Source organism: Coregonus lavaretus, assembly GCF_964263955.1.
Source record: "Coregonus lavaretus genome assembly, chromosome: 24".
Classification (NCBI taxonomy): Eukaryota; Metazoa; Chordata; class Actinopteri; order Salmoniformes; family Salmonidae; genus Coregonus; species Coregonus lavaretus.
In genome coordinates, this window is record NC_140011.1 from 1,698,223 (window position 1) to 1,713,778 (window position 15,556).

General features: G+C 42.2%; 1 protein-coding gene across 1 annotated transcript in view; it reads right to left on the reverse strand.

Annotated features, from left to right (window-relative positions):
- The window catches only part of LOC311099946 (multiple epidermal growth factor-like domains protein 10), a gene marked incomplete at both ends in the record, with an annotated part of 127,899 nt that overhangs the window by 46,293 nt on the left and 66,050 nt on the right, over positions 1-15,556 (reverse strand). The window contains one exon of the mRNA XM_084140665.1: positions 1,207-1,419. Coding sequence (XP_083996791.1) covers positions 1,207-1,419 — 213 coding nt within the window. The remainder of the gene's footprint in view (positions 1-1,206; positions 1,420-15,556) is intronic.

The following is a 15,556-nucleotide window of genomic DNA, read 5'->3' on the forward strand; positions in this document are numbered from 1 at the left end:
AGTGCTCTCTAACGGTCTTGTTAAACTTTGAACCATTAATATTATAGTATAATCAATGTACTGTGAGAGGAGTAGGGCTGAATAAAACAATTAGATGCTAGATCCTATATACAGATAGCGCAATTGGTTGGAGCATGGTAATGGTTGTGGGTACTGTAAGAGTGTAAGGATAATTATACTGCACAAAAATATAAATGCAACATGTAAAGTGTTGGTCGAATGTTTCATGAGCTGAAATAAAAGATCCCAGAAATGTTCCTACATGCATCAAAAGCTGATTTCTCTCAAATGTTGTGCACAAATTTGTTTGCATCCCTTTTATTGAGCATTTCTCCTTTGCCAAGATAATCCATCCAACTGACAGGTGTGGCGTATCAAGAAGCTGATTAAACAGCATGATCATTACACAGGTGCACCTTGTGCTGGAGACAATAAAAGGCCACTCTAAAATGCACAGTTTTGTCACAGAGCACAATGCCACAGATGTCTCAAGTTTTGAGGGAGTATGAAATTGGCATGCTGACTGCAGGAATTTCCACCAGAGCTGTTGCCAGATAATTAAATTTTCATTTCTCTACCATAAGCCGCCTCCAAAGTCATTTTAGAGAATTTGGTAGTACGTCCAACCGGCCTCACAACCGCAGACCACGTGTTACCACACCATCCAGGACCTCCACATCCGGCTTCTTCACCTGCGGGATCGTCTGAGGCCAGCCACCTGGACAGCTGATGAAACTGAGGAGTATTTATGTCTGTATTAAAGCCCTTTTGTGGGGAAAAACGAATTCTTATTGGCTGTGCTTGGATCCCCAGTGGGGATACCCAAGATATTTGTGACCAACAGATACATATCTGTATTCCCAGTCATGTGAAATCCATAGATTAGGGTCTAATTAGTTTATTTCAATTGACTGATTTCCTGATATGAACTGTAACTCAGTAAAATTGTTGAATGTTGCATTTATATTTCTGTTCAGTATACATGATCTCCATTATAGATTAGAGAATGATTATAGAATATATAGAATGATCTTAGGGATAATTACATTAATATGGGTCTAATCATCTGCTATGTGCCCATATGTAATGGGTTACTTGTATTGTATTATATAGCATTTGTTATTGTATTGCATTTTATTGTATTGTATTTTAATGTATTGCATGTCTTGCAATATTGTATCATATGTGCCAATGAGTGGGCATTACCTGTGGGTGTTCTGGGCGTGGCAGTGACACCTCTTGTCACACGTGAGGCCGTAGTGTCCCTCGGGACAGAGGCGCACCTCGCACATCTCCCCTGTGTAGCCCAGCTCACACAGACACGCCCCGCTGATGTGGTCGCACTTGGCACCGTTCTCACAGCGACAGGTTTGGCGGCAGGATACGCCGAACGTACCCACAGGACACTCCTCCTGGCACCTGTGGAGAGAGGGGAGAAACGTCAGAACACAATTGGTTAATGACTTCGATTCAATTCAAATATTTGTATTTTTCCCATGATGAAACTTGATTTGTTGACTTCTTGACTTGTTCCCCAAGTTCAAGTTTAGGGACAGTATCTTTGTGCAGTGGGGAGTTGTGTAACTTATCATTGGGCATAATAGTGTGTAGTTAACGCGGGAGGACTAGAACACTAGAGATTAAATCATAAAACAACAAGAAACACTTACATTCTGAAAATGACCTGCTGTGTATATTGTTCTCATATTTCAAAATTCTCACAACAACATTTTCCAGACCGAAGATGCAATAAGTATTGCTTACTCTCAAATGCAGTCATTAAAGGAGCAACAGTGTTTAGCAACTGGAGCTAATTGCTAAGAAAAGCAGGCTACTTGCAAACACTGTTTGAAACCCAATACCATAGGTCTCAGGTACCTATCACTGATTATACTCCAGATGTTGTAGTATAAAATGCTGATCTCACCAACACAAAATCAAGCTTTGTTTATGACATGGGTGGCTGGCCGATATGATGAAAGTATTGCTGAATTCTAGCTTGGAATATCCTTATTCATGTTACCATACTAATTTACATGTATAATGAATATATATATATATATATATATATATATATATATATATATATATATATATATATATATATATATATATATAGGGGTCAATGTATGGTGGATAAGGGGGAGTGCAGATAGTTTACATTCTGTCAGAACATGTTATTGTCAAATCTCATGTATCCTATGGAAAGAGGCAAAGAGTAACAGTCTGGTTTCAGTCACTGATAAGGTTGGATAGCCGTGGATTAGGGATGAGTGAGGAATGTGGGCCGAGGTCAGGTCAGATGAAGTGACAAGGAACAGTTCTATTACACATACACCACCTAAGTTCTTGCCTAGCAACATAGATGTAGTGGCTGTCTAGATGTGCAAGGGGGAGACTCCGCCTAGAAGGAGGGTATAAATATATGTACCTGTGTAAACATGTCTTTGTCTTTTCAGCTGTTTGACCCAGTGGGTGTATAAACTTGGTTTGAGCTTTGACTAGTTGTCCGTTAGTTTTTCACTCTGTTTGCCAGAACCTAACAGTTGGCGTTGTCAGCAGGATTCACCACGATTTACAGTCGAACTGGAGAGTCCAAATCAGTGGAGCAGGAGCCGGCACAAAAAAAACAGGGTAGGCACAGTTCCTACACCTGTTACCACTCATTCTGACATATTTTTTTATTTCACCTTTATTTAACCAGGTAAGCCAGTTGAGAACAAGTTCTCATTTACAACTGCGACCTGGCCAAGATAAAGCAAAGCAGTTTGATAAAAACAACAACACAGAGTTACATATGGGGTAAAACAAAACTCAAAAAAAGTCAAAAATACCACAGAAAATATATATATACAGTTTGTGCAAATGTAGCAAGTTATGGAGGTAAGGCAATAAATAGGCCATAGTGCAAAATAATTACAATTAGTATTAACACTGGAATGATAGATGTGCAAGAGATTATGTGCAAATAGAGATACTGGGGTGCAAATGAGCAAAATAAATAACAATATGGGGATGAGGTAGTTGAGTGGGCTAATTTCAGAAGGGCTGTGTACAGGTGCAGTGATCGGTAAGGTGCTCTGACAACTGATGCTTAAAGTTAGTGAAGGAGATAAGAGTCTCCAGCTTCAGAGATTTTTGCAGTTCGTTTCAGTCATTGGCAGCAGAGAACTGGAAGGAATGGCGGCCAAAGGAGGTGTTGGCTTTGGGGATGACCAGTGAGATATACCTGCTGGAGCGCATACTACGGGTGGGTGTTGCTATGGTGACCAATGAGCTAAGATAAGGCAGAGATTTGCCTAGCCGTGATTTATAGATGGCCTGGAGCCAGTGGGTTTGGCGACGAATATGTAGTGAGGACCAGCCAACAAGAGCGTACAGGTCACAGTGGTGGGTAGTATATGGGGCTTTGGTGACAAAACGAGTGTTGGAGGCTATTTTGTAAATGACATCGCCGAGGTCAAGGATCGGTAGGATAGTCAGTTTTACGAGGGCATGTTTGGAAGCCTGAGTGAAGGAGGCTTTGTTGCGAAATAGGAAGCTGATTCTAGATTTCACTTTGGATTGGAGATGCTTAATGTGAGTCTGGAAGGAGAGTTTAAAGTCTAACCAGACACCTAGGTATTTGTGTGGTCCTCTGTAGCTCAGCTGGTAGAGCACGGCGCTTGTAACGCCAAGGTAGTGGGTTCGATCCCCGGGACCACCCGTACACAAAATGTATGCACGCATGACTGTAAGTCGCTTTGGATAAAAGCGTCTGCTAAATGGCATATTATATTATTATTATGTTATTGTAGTTGTCCACATACTCTAGGTCAGACCCATCGAGAGTAGTGATTCTAGTCGGGTGGGCGGGTGCCAGCAGCGTTCGATTGAAGAGCATGCATTTAGTTTTACTAGTGTTTAAGAGCAGTTGGGCAGTTGGGGAGAAGAGAGTCATAGGATGACAAATTATAGGATACGGATCTAAAAAGCCTGAGTTTATTCAGAAGTCCCATTGTGTTACGACCGGTCATAGATAAAGGGTAAGTCCTGAACAGGGTGGTCCCTGTGGAGGGTAAATCCCAAGGGTAAGTCCCGAACAGGGTGGTCCCTGCGGAGGGTAAATACCTAGTGGGGTGGTTTCTCGGCCAGAACCGTAAGGGGGGTGAAAGCACAACCGTGGTGGCTGTGAGGCCTTAGTGTGTGTGTGTGTGTGTATGGATAAATTGTCATGCTTTTGTACTAGTACGGTAGGTTGTAGAGAAGTAGTCCATGGAGAAGGACAAAAGGAGGGAATGTGGATGTTGATAAAAGTTTGCCTATAAGTTCTGGAGGAGAGCCACATTCATGGTTAGAAAAGCAAAAAGATATTCAAATGTTGTTTGAACATGATTCGAATGTATCAGCAGTAGCAATAAGGAGAGAGGTTGGTTTATGCATATTGGGGCGGGGAACCGTGACAGATTATGTAGAAATAGGAAGACAACTGTGAATAATTTTGGTTATGTGTGTTGACAACAACAGTGATATTTGAGGCGTAACACTGGTATAAGACATTAGGTCTCCCGTATTCTCCAGTAGTAAATTGGCAGATGCTTCAGTATTGGTTTTAATACAAGGTATCAGGTGCTGTGACCAATTAATTGGCACAAATATACCATAACTACTCTCCGGGGAAGTGGGTATCACTATCTTGGAAAATAGTTAGTAGAGGGCGAGTATTAGAGCCGTGAATTAGGAAATCGAAACACCATAAACACCGTTGAGAGAGGCGCAGAAATAACCACCAATGAAATTACATCCGTGGTTTCTGACACTCAAGTAAATGGGGAATATAAGAGGAAAACTATAGCAAAGCCATGGATGCGCTAAAAGAAGCGCACAAGCAAACTACCAATTTGGCTCGAGTATGGGGAAATTGAGTAAAGTGGATAAAATTGGTCAGCACTTCCTTGCTGATGGAAAATTCCAAACTAATAAAGAATTCAGAGATGCTATTGTGAAATGGCACAATGACATGAAAGAAAAATCAAAAGCTCAATACACCAGCGTTTTGATTCCAGGTTTGAAACCTGTTATCAAAACAGCTATTGCGGGGGTAGTGGACCAACATTCTCACTGGGATGAAGTAGTACATGCGGCATTGAGAGTGGAATCGAATTCAGCTCACTTCACAGCCATGCATGTGGTTAATACAGCCACAGTGAAAGTCAACAGCCAAGGTAAGACAAAGAAACAGAGAGGAAAGGGTAGCGAAGGGGGTTAGCTCCCTGTTTTAGATATGGGACCGTCGGTCATTGGAAGAATGGGTGTGCGGTAGTACTGGAGTCTACTACACCCGCTTCTTCTGTACTGAGATACCCAATGTAAACCAGGCACGCAGAATGATGGAAATGTTTAAAATGTTTTTAAATAAGTAGTCTGAAATACAGGGAAAGAAAAGGGAAATAAAATACTTAATGGTGTTGAATGCCCTTTGTCCTCACTTTCTGGTGAGGCCTGATCTCCCTCACTAAAAAGGATAGAGACATTAGGTGAGATTTAAGTATAATATAAAGTGTATTGCTGTTGTTGTTTTGTTGTTTTGTTTTTGTCTTTGGTTCGATACAAATCTCACCAGATTGGGTCTGATGTATGGACTGGATTTCTCCCTAAGGGTTAGCCATCTAACTCCCTGAACCTGTAACTCTGCGGTGAGGTCTCCAATATGATAAGGGAGTATAAGCCAATTAGAAAAATGGTTTCAACAGTGTGTTGGTATGATCTTTGACATTTGTCTTAGGAATTTTATATTAAGAAAATTGGGAATGTAATAATTTGTCATACAGTGAATAGTTGTTTAGATTTTCTGAACCAGAAATGCCTTAAACTGTTGTTTTGGTCTGTCCTCTCTCGAAGTTATGGCGAAAGTGACTACAGATGGTATCTAGATGCATGGAAGGAATAATTCGACCGAGAACAGTGTGAGCTTCACCCCCTCTAACCAGCTGAAGTAATGGCGACAAAGGCGTTCACTACGGCCTTGTCTTTCACCACTTCTACTGAGACCTGAGTCCGAGCCAGCAACCTGTGTACGAGCGGCAGGAGTGCGGCATGTGTCCTGAGACCGTGCATGTGAAGTGAGCATGGAGAGAGATCATGCCCAAACTCCTCTCATTCTGCTGATGCACTGGTGGGAAAATGGACAAGACAGAATGGACTGTACGGAATGGTGGTGGAGGTTCAGGTGAGAGATTTGTTTGCTTGGGAAAATCAGATTATTGAAATCAGGACAGTATCAAAGGCCATCAAAGGCACGAGTTATATATATGTGCCATTGGGAAGATGAACTGTAACGCTATCTCAAGAAGAAAATGAACAGACGCCAGAAGAATGAGAGCTGGGAAGGAGGGGGGTGATCAACTGTGAGCGTAAATTGATTTAGGGTTGCCCTAAACTGTTTATTTGGGGTATCAGGTTGATTGTGAGGGTCTGCACACTGGGAAATGTAATTTAAATAAAAAATTCACTGAGATAACAATCTGTCATTAACATGTCACTCGCGACAGTGGAAGACAGGGATAAATGGTGGCCGTGATGAGAAAAGTTAATGCTGGTAATATACACTACCAGTAAAAAGTTTGGAAACACCTACTCATTCAAGGGTTCTTCTTTATTATTACTATTTTTCACATTGTAGAATAATAGTGAAGACATCAAAACTATGAAATAACACATTTGGAATCATGTAGTAACCAAAAACCTTTATACAAATCTAAATATATTTTATATTTGAGATTCTTCAAATAGCCATTCTCTCTGTAATTCTCTCAACCAGCTTCACCTGGAATGCTTTTCTAACAGTCTTGAAGGAGTTCCCACATATGCTGAGCACTTGTTGGCTGCTTTTCCTTCACTCTGCCGTCCGACTCCTCCCAAACAATCTCAATTGGGTTGAGGTCGGGGGATTGTGGAGGCCAGGTCATCTGTCATCTGATGTCAACTGTAGCATATAGTAGCATCAGCAGGGGATCAAATACTTTTTTCCCTCACTGTAGGTGTCCATTACAATATATGTATGTATGTATGGAGCATAATGTAGTTACAGTTTTATTCACGTTTTCAAGTACTGGTGACAAATAATGCATTCCGATTATTGCATAGATTGTAATGGACACCTACAGTGAGGGAAAAAAGTATTTGATCCCCTGCTGATTTTGAACATTTGCCCACTGACAAAGAAATGATCAGTCTATAATTTTGATGGTAGGTTTATTTGAACAGTGAGAGACAGAATAACAATAAACAAATCCAGATAAACGCATATCAAAAATGACGGAAATAAGTATTTGACCCACTCTCAATCAGAAAGATTTCTGGCTCCCAGGTGTCTTTTATACAGGTAACGAGCTGAGATTAGGAGCACACTCTTAAAGGGAGTGCTCCTAATCTCAGTTTGTTACCTGTATAAAAGACACCTGTCCACAGAAGCAATCAATCAATCAGATTCCAAACTCTCCACCATGGCCAAGACCAAAGAGCTCTCCAAGAATGTCAGGGACAGGCAGCTGGGACCATAGTCACCAAGAAAACAATTGGTAACACACTACGCCGTGAAGGACTGAAATCCTGCAGCGCCCGCAAGGTCCCCCTGCTCAAGAAAGCACATATACAGGGCCGTCTGAAGTTTGCCAATGAACATCTGAATGATTCAGAGGAGAACTGGGTGAAAGTGTTGTGGTCAGATGAGACCAAAATCGACCTCTTTGGCATCAACTCAACTCGCCGTGTTTGGAGGAGGAGGAATGCTGCCTATTACTCCAAGAACACCATCCCCACTGTCAAACATGGAGGTGGAAACATTATGCTTTGGGGGTGTTTTTCTGCTAAGGGGACAGGACAACTTCACCGCATCAAAGGGACGATGGACGGGGCCATGTACCATCAAATCTTGGGTGAGAACCTCCTTCCCTCATCCAGGGCATTGAAAATGGGTCGTGGATGGGTATTCCAGCATGACAATGACCCAAAACACTCAGCCAAGGCAACAAAGGAGTGGCTCAAGAAGAAGCACATTAAGGTCCTGGAGTGGCCTAGCCAGTCCCCAGACCTTAATCCCATAGAAAATCTGTGGAGGGAGCTGAAGGTTCGAGTTGCCAAACATCAGGCTCGAAACCTTAATGACTTGGAGAAGATCTGCAAAGAGGAGTGGGACAAAATCCCTCCTGAGATGTATGCAAAACTGGTGGCCAACTACAAGAAACGTCTGACCTCTGTGATAGCCAACAAGGGTTTTGCCACCAAGTACTGTCATGTTTTGCAGAGGGGTCAAATACATATTTCCCTCATTAAAATGCTAATCAATTTATAACATTTTTGACATGCATTTTTCTGGATTTTTTTGTTGTTATTCTGTCTCTCACTGTTCAAATAAACCTACCATTAAAATTATAGACTGATCATGTCTTTGTCAGTGGCCAAACGTACAAAATCAGCAGGGGATCAAATACTTTTTTCCCTCACTGTATGATGTGTGTAAAATACTTTTTTGAAGGTTGTACTGATTATAATGAGCTAATGATAAGCTATTTGCCAGCTATGTGTGGCGCCATGTTTGTTGACATTATACAATGCATTCTGCGTGTCACGTAAATGTCTGTCAGACCAAAGATGTTATATTGAGGTGAAGGAATGGTTCACTCATCTTTCAAATACACTTCTGGAAGTGAATGAAGGGAAGTGAATGAACGTAGACGACACACCCCCTTCAACATGCATACCGCAAACAGACCAAACTCATCTTGTCTCCTCTTATTATCTTTGGTTGACGTGAAAAAACAAACATGGCGTGCGCACAAACTACCCATCGTCGGATTACTTTCGATTTCTAGAAAGTGTTTTACTCAGTCATTTCGAGCAATGTTGAGCTCACCCGTGATGTGCTGAATTATAAATAGTAATTGCTATTAGCTAATTCATATTGTGGTTTCTGTCAGCTGAGAGTTCTATAAATATGACCGCTTGTGTTATGTCCATCTTTCCTCAGTTAGCGCTAGGACTAATGTAGCCTACATTTTCCGGATTGGATGATTGTGTATGCTGTCGCTACTTCTGTGAATGTCTGAACAATGCATCCAAAAATAAACTAGTCACATTCAGGACATACATTTGAGGACCAATGGGAAAATAATTCTGCTTTAAAAGTTGATAAAATTGTAACCTCACTTTTGAGAAAATGGCCTTTGAATGTTTTGTCACCTACTGGAGAGCTCTTCCTTGTCTACACCCATTCGGCATCATTCACACCCTCTTAAGCTTTAGCCCCACCCATCTCTTTAAGGGTTGATCCGAGTGTAATGTACTAACAGCAGTTAAGCACCCAAGCTAACTGGCTAACTTGCTAGCTACTTCCAGACACAAATGAGAGAACAGCTCACTGACCATTACTCGCCCTAGCAGACCTGGTTAGGCTGTTTTCATGTTATCCAGAGCGTTGGTAACTGCAACTGTGCTGCTAGCTACAATTTACACAAATTCATCAGTTATTCTGCGCTCTGGCACACTCAGACGACAGTGCTCTGAAATCGGAGTAGATAGCCAGAGCGAATTTACCAGCTACGTTTATCAACAGTTGTTGAAGTGACATTCTATTGAAGGGTGTGTTCGTAAATTCAATCTGGAGTGCCAGAGTGTGCTCTAGGCATTCGTAAATTCAGAGCGTTGTCAGATTGTCAGTTCGTAAATTCAGAGCGTTTTGCTCTCGGAGCATTCACAGTGCACACTGAACACTCTGGCCTATGTGTAGGGTTGATCCGAGTGTTCTGACCTCACAACGGCAGTCAAGCACCCAAGCTAACTGGCTAACGTTGGCTAGCTTGCTTGCTACTTTCAGACACAAATGAGAGAACACACCACTCTGATCATTGTACTCACCCTAGCAGAGCTCGTTAGGCTGTTATCCTGTTATCCAGAGTGTTGGTGACTGTAACTGTGCTGCTGGCAACAATTAAATTACGTTTTTTTGCAAACGTTTACTGACACCAGCCATATTCAACGGTTGTTGAGCGTTCGTACATTCATCAGTTATTCTGCGCTCTGGCACACTGAGACGACAGTGCTCTGAAATCGGTGTAGATGGCCAGACTGAATTTACGAATGCACCCGAAATGGTTACTTGCATAGTGGAGTCTTTTGTTAAGACATGTAGCTAGCTAGGTAAACAATGAACCATAATCCCAACTCATGACGTTACTACCCTGCATGAATCTGCAGGTAGCTAACCAACCAGGTTCAATGTTAGCTAGCTAACATTAGGCTATTACTAGCAAAGCAAATGGCTCTGAGATACTAATAATAAGATCATACACGTAACGTTAGCTAGCGAGCCAACCAGCTAACATTAGCTAGCTAACAGTACACTTTAACTTGAAATGAAAACAACTTTCTGTCAAAAGTAGAAACGTGTAATATCTGAAAATGTAGCTAGCTAGACTATCTTACCCGTATACATCATGGGACGCGTCTCCCTGTCACGGATATCATGGTTAGTTAGAAGATGTAATCCGGAGACAGGTGTTTTCTCCATCTCCTTAGCTATCATTCTCTAATTCCACTGATTTCATAACTCGGTCCTCCAGAAAGTGGAGAGCAACACTTATGCAGTTTTACTACGTGATAAAACATTTTTAAATGATGCGTTAGACAGGATTATGTACACATACTGACCAGCTCAAATAGACAGAAGCGTGCTATATGTCAGACCAATCCCAACTCATCTCTCGGCATGTCCAGCCCATCCATTACCTCAGCCAATCATGGCTAGCGGGAAGGTTGCGGTCTTTTTCTGTGGCTAAATCAACTAGGCTCGTAATTAAACAATTTTATTCGTATTTACAGATGGCATACAAGTTTGTTATTAAGGCACATGAAAGTTCACAATTTCCAGAAGGCATTTCTGCCAAAAAACGCATTTTGATAAAAAAAAAGTTTACGTTCAAATGGCTCCCCTGTGATGTAGTGACCCGCGACATACGCCTAGTTTCCTGAAAAGAGTCACATATGTTTTCTAGGTGGCGTGGAACATGTGAGTGATCATTGTTCTAGAGGAGGAATTGTTGGTAACTGACTAATTGACTTGAGCATGTTTTAGGATGTTTATAACTATATAAGTGGCCTAGCAGTAGTGACTAACGTGTTATGGGTTAGATGGAATGATTTATGTGCAAATGTGTTTGTAGCCGGAGGCAAGGTACATACAGGGCCTGTGTTTGAGACAGAATATTTGCAAAAGGGTGTTAGGTACAGATTCTGGCAGAACCGACATCAGTGCATTCGATGGAGTAAAAAAAAACAAGGCGTTAACGTTACATGGAATAGGGAAAGTGGAATTGAATATGACTGGGACTGAGATTTGTGAGGCTCATAGATTAAGGAAGTGGGTGATAGAGTCTCTGGGGAACGATATCACTCCTCTGTGTATAGTAGTAGAGGAAGGACAGCTAACTGTGCACAATATAGAGACAAAAAAAAATACTATGAAGTCAAGTTGAACGTCACACATACAGTGGCTTGCGAAGGTATACACCCTCCTTGGCATTTTTCCTATTTTGTTGCCTTACAACCTGGAATTAAAATGGATTTTTGGGGGGGTTTGTATCATTTGATTTACACAACATGCCTACCACTTTGAAGATGCAAAATATTTTTTGGGGTGAAACAAACAAGAAATAAGACAAAAAAATACTTTGTAGAGCCACCATTCCCAGCAATTACAGCTGCAAGTCTCTTGGGGGTATGTCTCTATAAGCTTGGCACATCTAGCCACTGAGATTTTTGCCCATTCTTCAAGGCAAAACTGCTCCAGCTCCTTCAAGTTGGATGGGTTCCGCTGGTGTACAGCAATCTTTAAGTCATACCACAGATTCTAAATTGGTTTGAGGTCTGGGCTTTTAATAGGCCATTCCAAGGCATTTAAATGTTTCCCCTTAAACCACTCAAGTGTTCCTTTAGCAGTATGCTTATGGTCATTGTCCTGCTGGAAGGTGAATCTCCGTCCCAGTCTCAAATCTCTGGAAAACTGAAACAGGTTTCTCTCAAGAATTTCCCTGTATTTAGTGTCATCCATCATTCCTTCAATTCTGACTAGTTTCCCAGTCCCTGCCGATGAAAAACATCCCCACAGCATGATGCTGCCACCACCATGCTTCACTGTGGGGATGGTGTTCTCGGGGTGATGAGAGGTGTTGGGTTTGCACCAGACATAGTGTTTTCATTGCTCCATTTTTGTCTCATCTGACCTGAATACCTTCTTCCATATGTTTGGGGAGTCTCCCACATGGCTTTTCGCGAACACCAAACGTGTTAGCTTATTTTCTTTAAGCAATGGCTTTTTTCTGGCCACTCTTCAGTAAAGCCCAGCTCTGTGGAGTTTACGGCTTAAAGTGGTCCTATGGACAGATACTCCAATCTCCGCTGTGGAGCTTTGCAGCTCCTTCAGGGTTATCATTGGTCTCTTTGTTGCCTCTCTGATGGACGTCCCTCTCTTGGCACGTTTGTTGTGGTGCCATATTCTTTCCATTTTTTAATAATGGATTTAATGGTGCTCTGTGGGATGTTCAAAGGTTCGGATATTTTTTTATAACCCAACCCTGATCTGTACTTCTCCACAACTTTGTCCCTGACCTGTTTGGAGAGCTACTTGGTCTTCATGGTGCCGCTTGCTTGGTGGTGCCCCTTGCTTAGTGGTGTTGCAGACTCTGGGGCTTTTCAGAACAGGTGTATATATACTGAGATCATATGACAGATCATGTGACACTTAGATTGCACAAAGGTGGACTTTATTTAACTAATTATGTGACTTCTGAATGTAATTGGTTGCACCAGATCTTATTTAGGGGCTTCATAGCAAAGGGGGTGAATACATATGCACGCACCACTTTTCCGTTATTTATTTTTTAGAATTTTTTGGAAACTATTTTTTTTTTTCATTTCACTTCACCAATTTGGACTATTTTGTTTATGTCCATTACATGAAATCCAAATAAAATGGATTTAAATGACAGGTTTTAATGCAACAAAATAGGAAAAAATGCAAAGGGGGATGAATACTTTTGCAAGGCACTTTACCCAGATCATGGTGGGAGTAGCAGAGATAGTGTAGATCGGGCTTGGGATGAGAGATGTGTATCTAACCTGAGCACAGGGAAGTATTATCCATAGATACCGACTGTAGCAGAACATAGGATGTCATTGGAGATGTTGGTGGCTAGAAAGTCGGGTAGGAGTTGGGTGACATGTAGGGAGTATCTGAAAGGTTCAGTCCTAGATCTATCAGTGAACCACAAAAGCAATAGGTGATCAGGAGCAGGAGACAGGGTTAATGCAATAGCTATTTTCACAGCAGTCACTGTAGGGACAGTTACTGAAGGACATAATATTTAGTATGAAGTCCCCAGGTGTCCCTCACGAGTTTATCCAAATGTACCCAAGTGGCTGAATTAGTAAATTGATACATTTTCAAGTACAAAATTATAGAGAATATACAAAAATGCTATGGTAATAAGAAATTCAAGTTTACACACTCCCAGGAATGTCATACATGATGGATCATTAGCTTCCCTACATAAAAGGTACTAACAGGAGACGCAACGAGAACGCTGATCCAATGCCTCCCAACACAGAAATTAACTATTTAAGATAAGGGCCAAGTTAGCAGCCAACACCGATCTAATGTCATAAGTGCACACAACACAAACCACACACAAAGTTATATTTATTTTTTTACACACTATTTACAATTAGAGTATTTAGAACATCCACAGTCCTCTACACAAGATTGTGCTGCTGATGCCAAGTCCCATAGTAGTCTCTTTCTGCTGTGAAGCAGAGGGTAACAGCACAAGTAGTGCAGGTGATGGGAGATATCTTGTGCCACAGAGTACAACAACGCCTCCCTGCTGTGCTCTTTTGGCCCTGAGGCACGTTCAGGTCTGCAGTTATGTACTTTGGAAGGTGAACACCACTGATGGCAGGAGTAGAGGTGGAGGGGACAGAAGGTGCTGCAGTGGACTTTGTGCCGTAGTCAGCAAGCTCCTGGATGAGCAGCTCTCTGAAGGCTAGCTGTGTCATGGGGGTCTGTCCACAGCTCTTAGCCATTTCCTTCTGGAGGATGATTGTATTCACCACAGCAATGTTGACGAAGTGATAGAACAAATGTCTTGTACCATTTCATTGTCTTGTGGAGAACATTGTATTAGCCTATCAGCGTGTCTGACAGGTCCACACCCCCATGCTCTTGTTGTAATCCTTTGCAGCAGCTGGAATGGGGCCAATTTTCTTGGTCCATGCCCCATTAGCGTCCTACACACGCCTGCTGACGTGATCGCCACTGTACGATTTGTGGATACTGGAGCACATAACCACCTTTCTGGTATCCATCCATTTTACAAAGAGCAGGTCATCTTTATGAATCCATCGCATGGTAGCCCTATCAGCCGTCTTAGGCATGTCGTTTACTTTTCTTTTGGGAAAACCCACTCTGATGGGACGAATGGTGCCACAAGACCATACATTCAGATTCTTCAGGTCTGTAAACAGGGTAGGGCTTGTGTAAAAGTTGTCCACAAAGTTGTCCCATCCCCAGCTGTGGAAAATCCAATAATTCCATAACAGAATCAAAACTAACTCCATTACCGGTGGCTGAGATGGATTTCCCCTCGTAAACAAAAAAAGTTCCAAGTGTAGGCACACACAGAATCGGCCAAAACAAACAGTTTGTAGCCCCATTTTGTTGGCTTGTTACGCATATTTTGTTTAGCCTTTGAGGCTACCATCCTCTCATCTATGGACAGGTTCTGGGCAGGCTAAAAATGGGTCTTGCAGGCCTCAACAATGCTGGAGTAGAGAGGTTTGATTTTGCAGAGCATATCAAAGCTTGATGTGCCTCTCTTCTTCTCATTGTCGTCGTCAGCTTGTGGGTCACTGATATGAAGCGCCCGTGAGATAGTCCGAAACCTGTTAGAAGACATGACAGTGGTGGGGAAAGGCAGTATAGGTCTTGGATGGAAATGGTCTTCCATGCCTCTTTCTTGCCTGCTTGCTTCTTAGCCCCATACTTGTTGGTGTTAGACACCAGCGAACCAAGAACTGACAAGGAGAAAAACATCTGGAAAAGATGAAGGGGGCTGTACTTTCAAGTCATGTCCAGCTGAGGTCCTGGCTGCTTTTTAGATAGAAATGTTGGTGGAAGTGGCTCCACATCATCCTCTAGCACAGTGTGCCAACGTTCCTCTCCCTCGATGGTAGTTGCCACTGGTGCACTGGCCCTCCTCCGCTTCTGGGCTGGCCTCTTCACACCTCTAGATGGCCGGGCGGGGGTGTGGAGCCAGAGACAGCAGCAGGGGTCAGACTGGAGGAACCAGTTCCTACGTTTGAATGAATGGGGGATGGAGGACTTGAATGTGGTCTATTTGGAGTTGGCTACCGAAGGTCATCTGAGTCAGAGTCTCTACTACTATTGAGGATTTTTTTTTAAACAGTTGGAACTCAAGTTTACTATTACTAATTTTATTTAACCTTTATTTTAGCAGGGGGTGAT